Below are 1,433 nucleotides of genomic sequence, written 5' to 3'. Positions count from 1 at the left end.
GCGATCGAGGATTGCCGTTATTTGTTTTGGGTTTGCTTCGATGCCTCGCTGGGTAACAATGTAACCTAGGAACTCTCCAGACATGACGCCGAAGGTGCATTTCGCCGGGTTGAGCTTCATCCCGTACTCATTCAGCGTTTTGAAGCAGTCTCGCAAATGGTCGAGATGGTCCTTGGTGCGAAGTGATTTAACCAGCATATCATCGATGTAAACTTCCATAGTGTTGCCAAGTTTGTCGGCAAACATTCTATTGACCAGACGCTGGTAAGTCGCTCATGCGTTCTTTAGGCCGAAAGGCACGACCTTGTAGCAATACGTCCCTCTGTCCGTTATGAACGCCATTTTCTTGCGGTCGTCTGTGTGCATCATGATTTGATTGTACCCTGAAAAAGCATCCATAAAGGTTAGGAGCTCATTGCCGGCAGTCGACTCTACCAGACGGTCGATATGCGGGAGAGGGTGGCTGTCTTTTGGACAGGCTTTGTTCAAATCCGTGAAGTCAACACAAGTGCACCACTTCCCGTTTTTCTTTTTTACGACGACAGGGTTTGCTAGCCACTCTGGGTACCGTACCTCAGCGATGAAACCTGCGTCGAGCAACCTGTCAACTTCCTCATTTACTGCTTTGGACCATTCGGGTCCGAGCTTCCGCCTCTTCTGTCGAATAGGCTTGAACGTCGGATCAACTTTTAATTCGTGAGATGCTATTGCAGGGTCGATTCCTTTCATATCAGAAGTTACCCATGCAAAGGTTGAGGCATTCTCTTTGAGGAAAGAAATGATTAGTGACTGCATTTCGTCAGAGAGATAAGCGCCAATGCGCACGACCTTCGATGGGTCAGCTTCATCAATGGGAACCTCGCGGATTTCTTCCTTCTGAGGGTAGATCTTATGTATTGGTTTGGTGACCGCGTTGACGAGAGAAGGTGGTTGTTGTAGCTTGACCGCGGTGATAAGCAGCTCTCTCGCAGCCCGTTGATCCCCGCGGGTCGTCTGCGTCGTTCCATCTTTCCCAGGAAACTTAACGCATTGGTGATAGGTGGAGGGAATGGCTAGAGTGTAACCAAGGCGTACCGAGGATTGCGTTGTAGGGCGCCTTAGCTCGGATAACAGAGAACTTAACAGTGCGGGTCACATCACCTGCGTAAACTGGGAGACGAATTGTCCCAATCATCTGTTCTGAGGAGCCATTGAATCCCGTGAGAGTGCGTGAGGAGGGCTTCATGTCGCGCAGGTCGACTCCCATCTTGTCGAGCGTGTCCCGAAAGATAAGGTCGATTGAGCTGCCCGTGTCAACGAGAACCTTTGTGACCTGGCATTCGCCAATTCCAATATCGATTAGGAGCGGGTCATTATGCCGCATGCTGATGCCGTGAGTGTCGGCCACCGAGAAGGAGATTCGATGGTCTGCTTCGACTTGCGAAGGCCACTTT

The 1,433-nt window shown here is 50.5% G+C and overlaps 1 protein-coding gene across 1 annotated transcript; it reads right to left on the bottom strand.

Annotated features, from left to right (window-relative positions):
- Positions 1–273: 273 nt before the first annotated feature.
- Positions 274–1,363, bottom strand: LOC106321146. The gene is made up of 2 exons (XM_013759459.1): positions 1,075–1,363; positions 274–1,007 (listed from the first exon to the last, which is right to left on the bottom strand). Exons 1-2 carry the CDS (start codon positions 1,361–1,363, stop codon positions 274–276), a joined length of 1,023 nt encoding a protein of 340 aa, XP_013614913.1.
- Positions 1,364–1,433: the final 70 nt, after the last annotated feature.

Source organism: Brassica oleracea, unplaced genomic scaffold (assembly GCF_000695525.1).
Source record: "Brassica oleracea var. oleracea cultivar TO1000 unplaced genomic scaffold, BOL UnpScaffold01266, whole genome shotgun sequence".
NCBI classification, from domain to species: domain Eukaryota; kingdom Viridiplantae; phylum Streptophyta; class Magnoliopsida; order Brassicales; family Brassicaceae; genus Brassica; species Brassica oleracea.
Note: the sequence above shows the minus strand (reverse complement) of the source record. Positions and strands in the feature narration are given on the sequence as shown.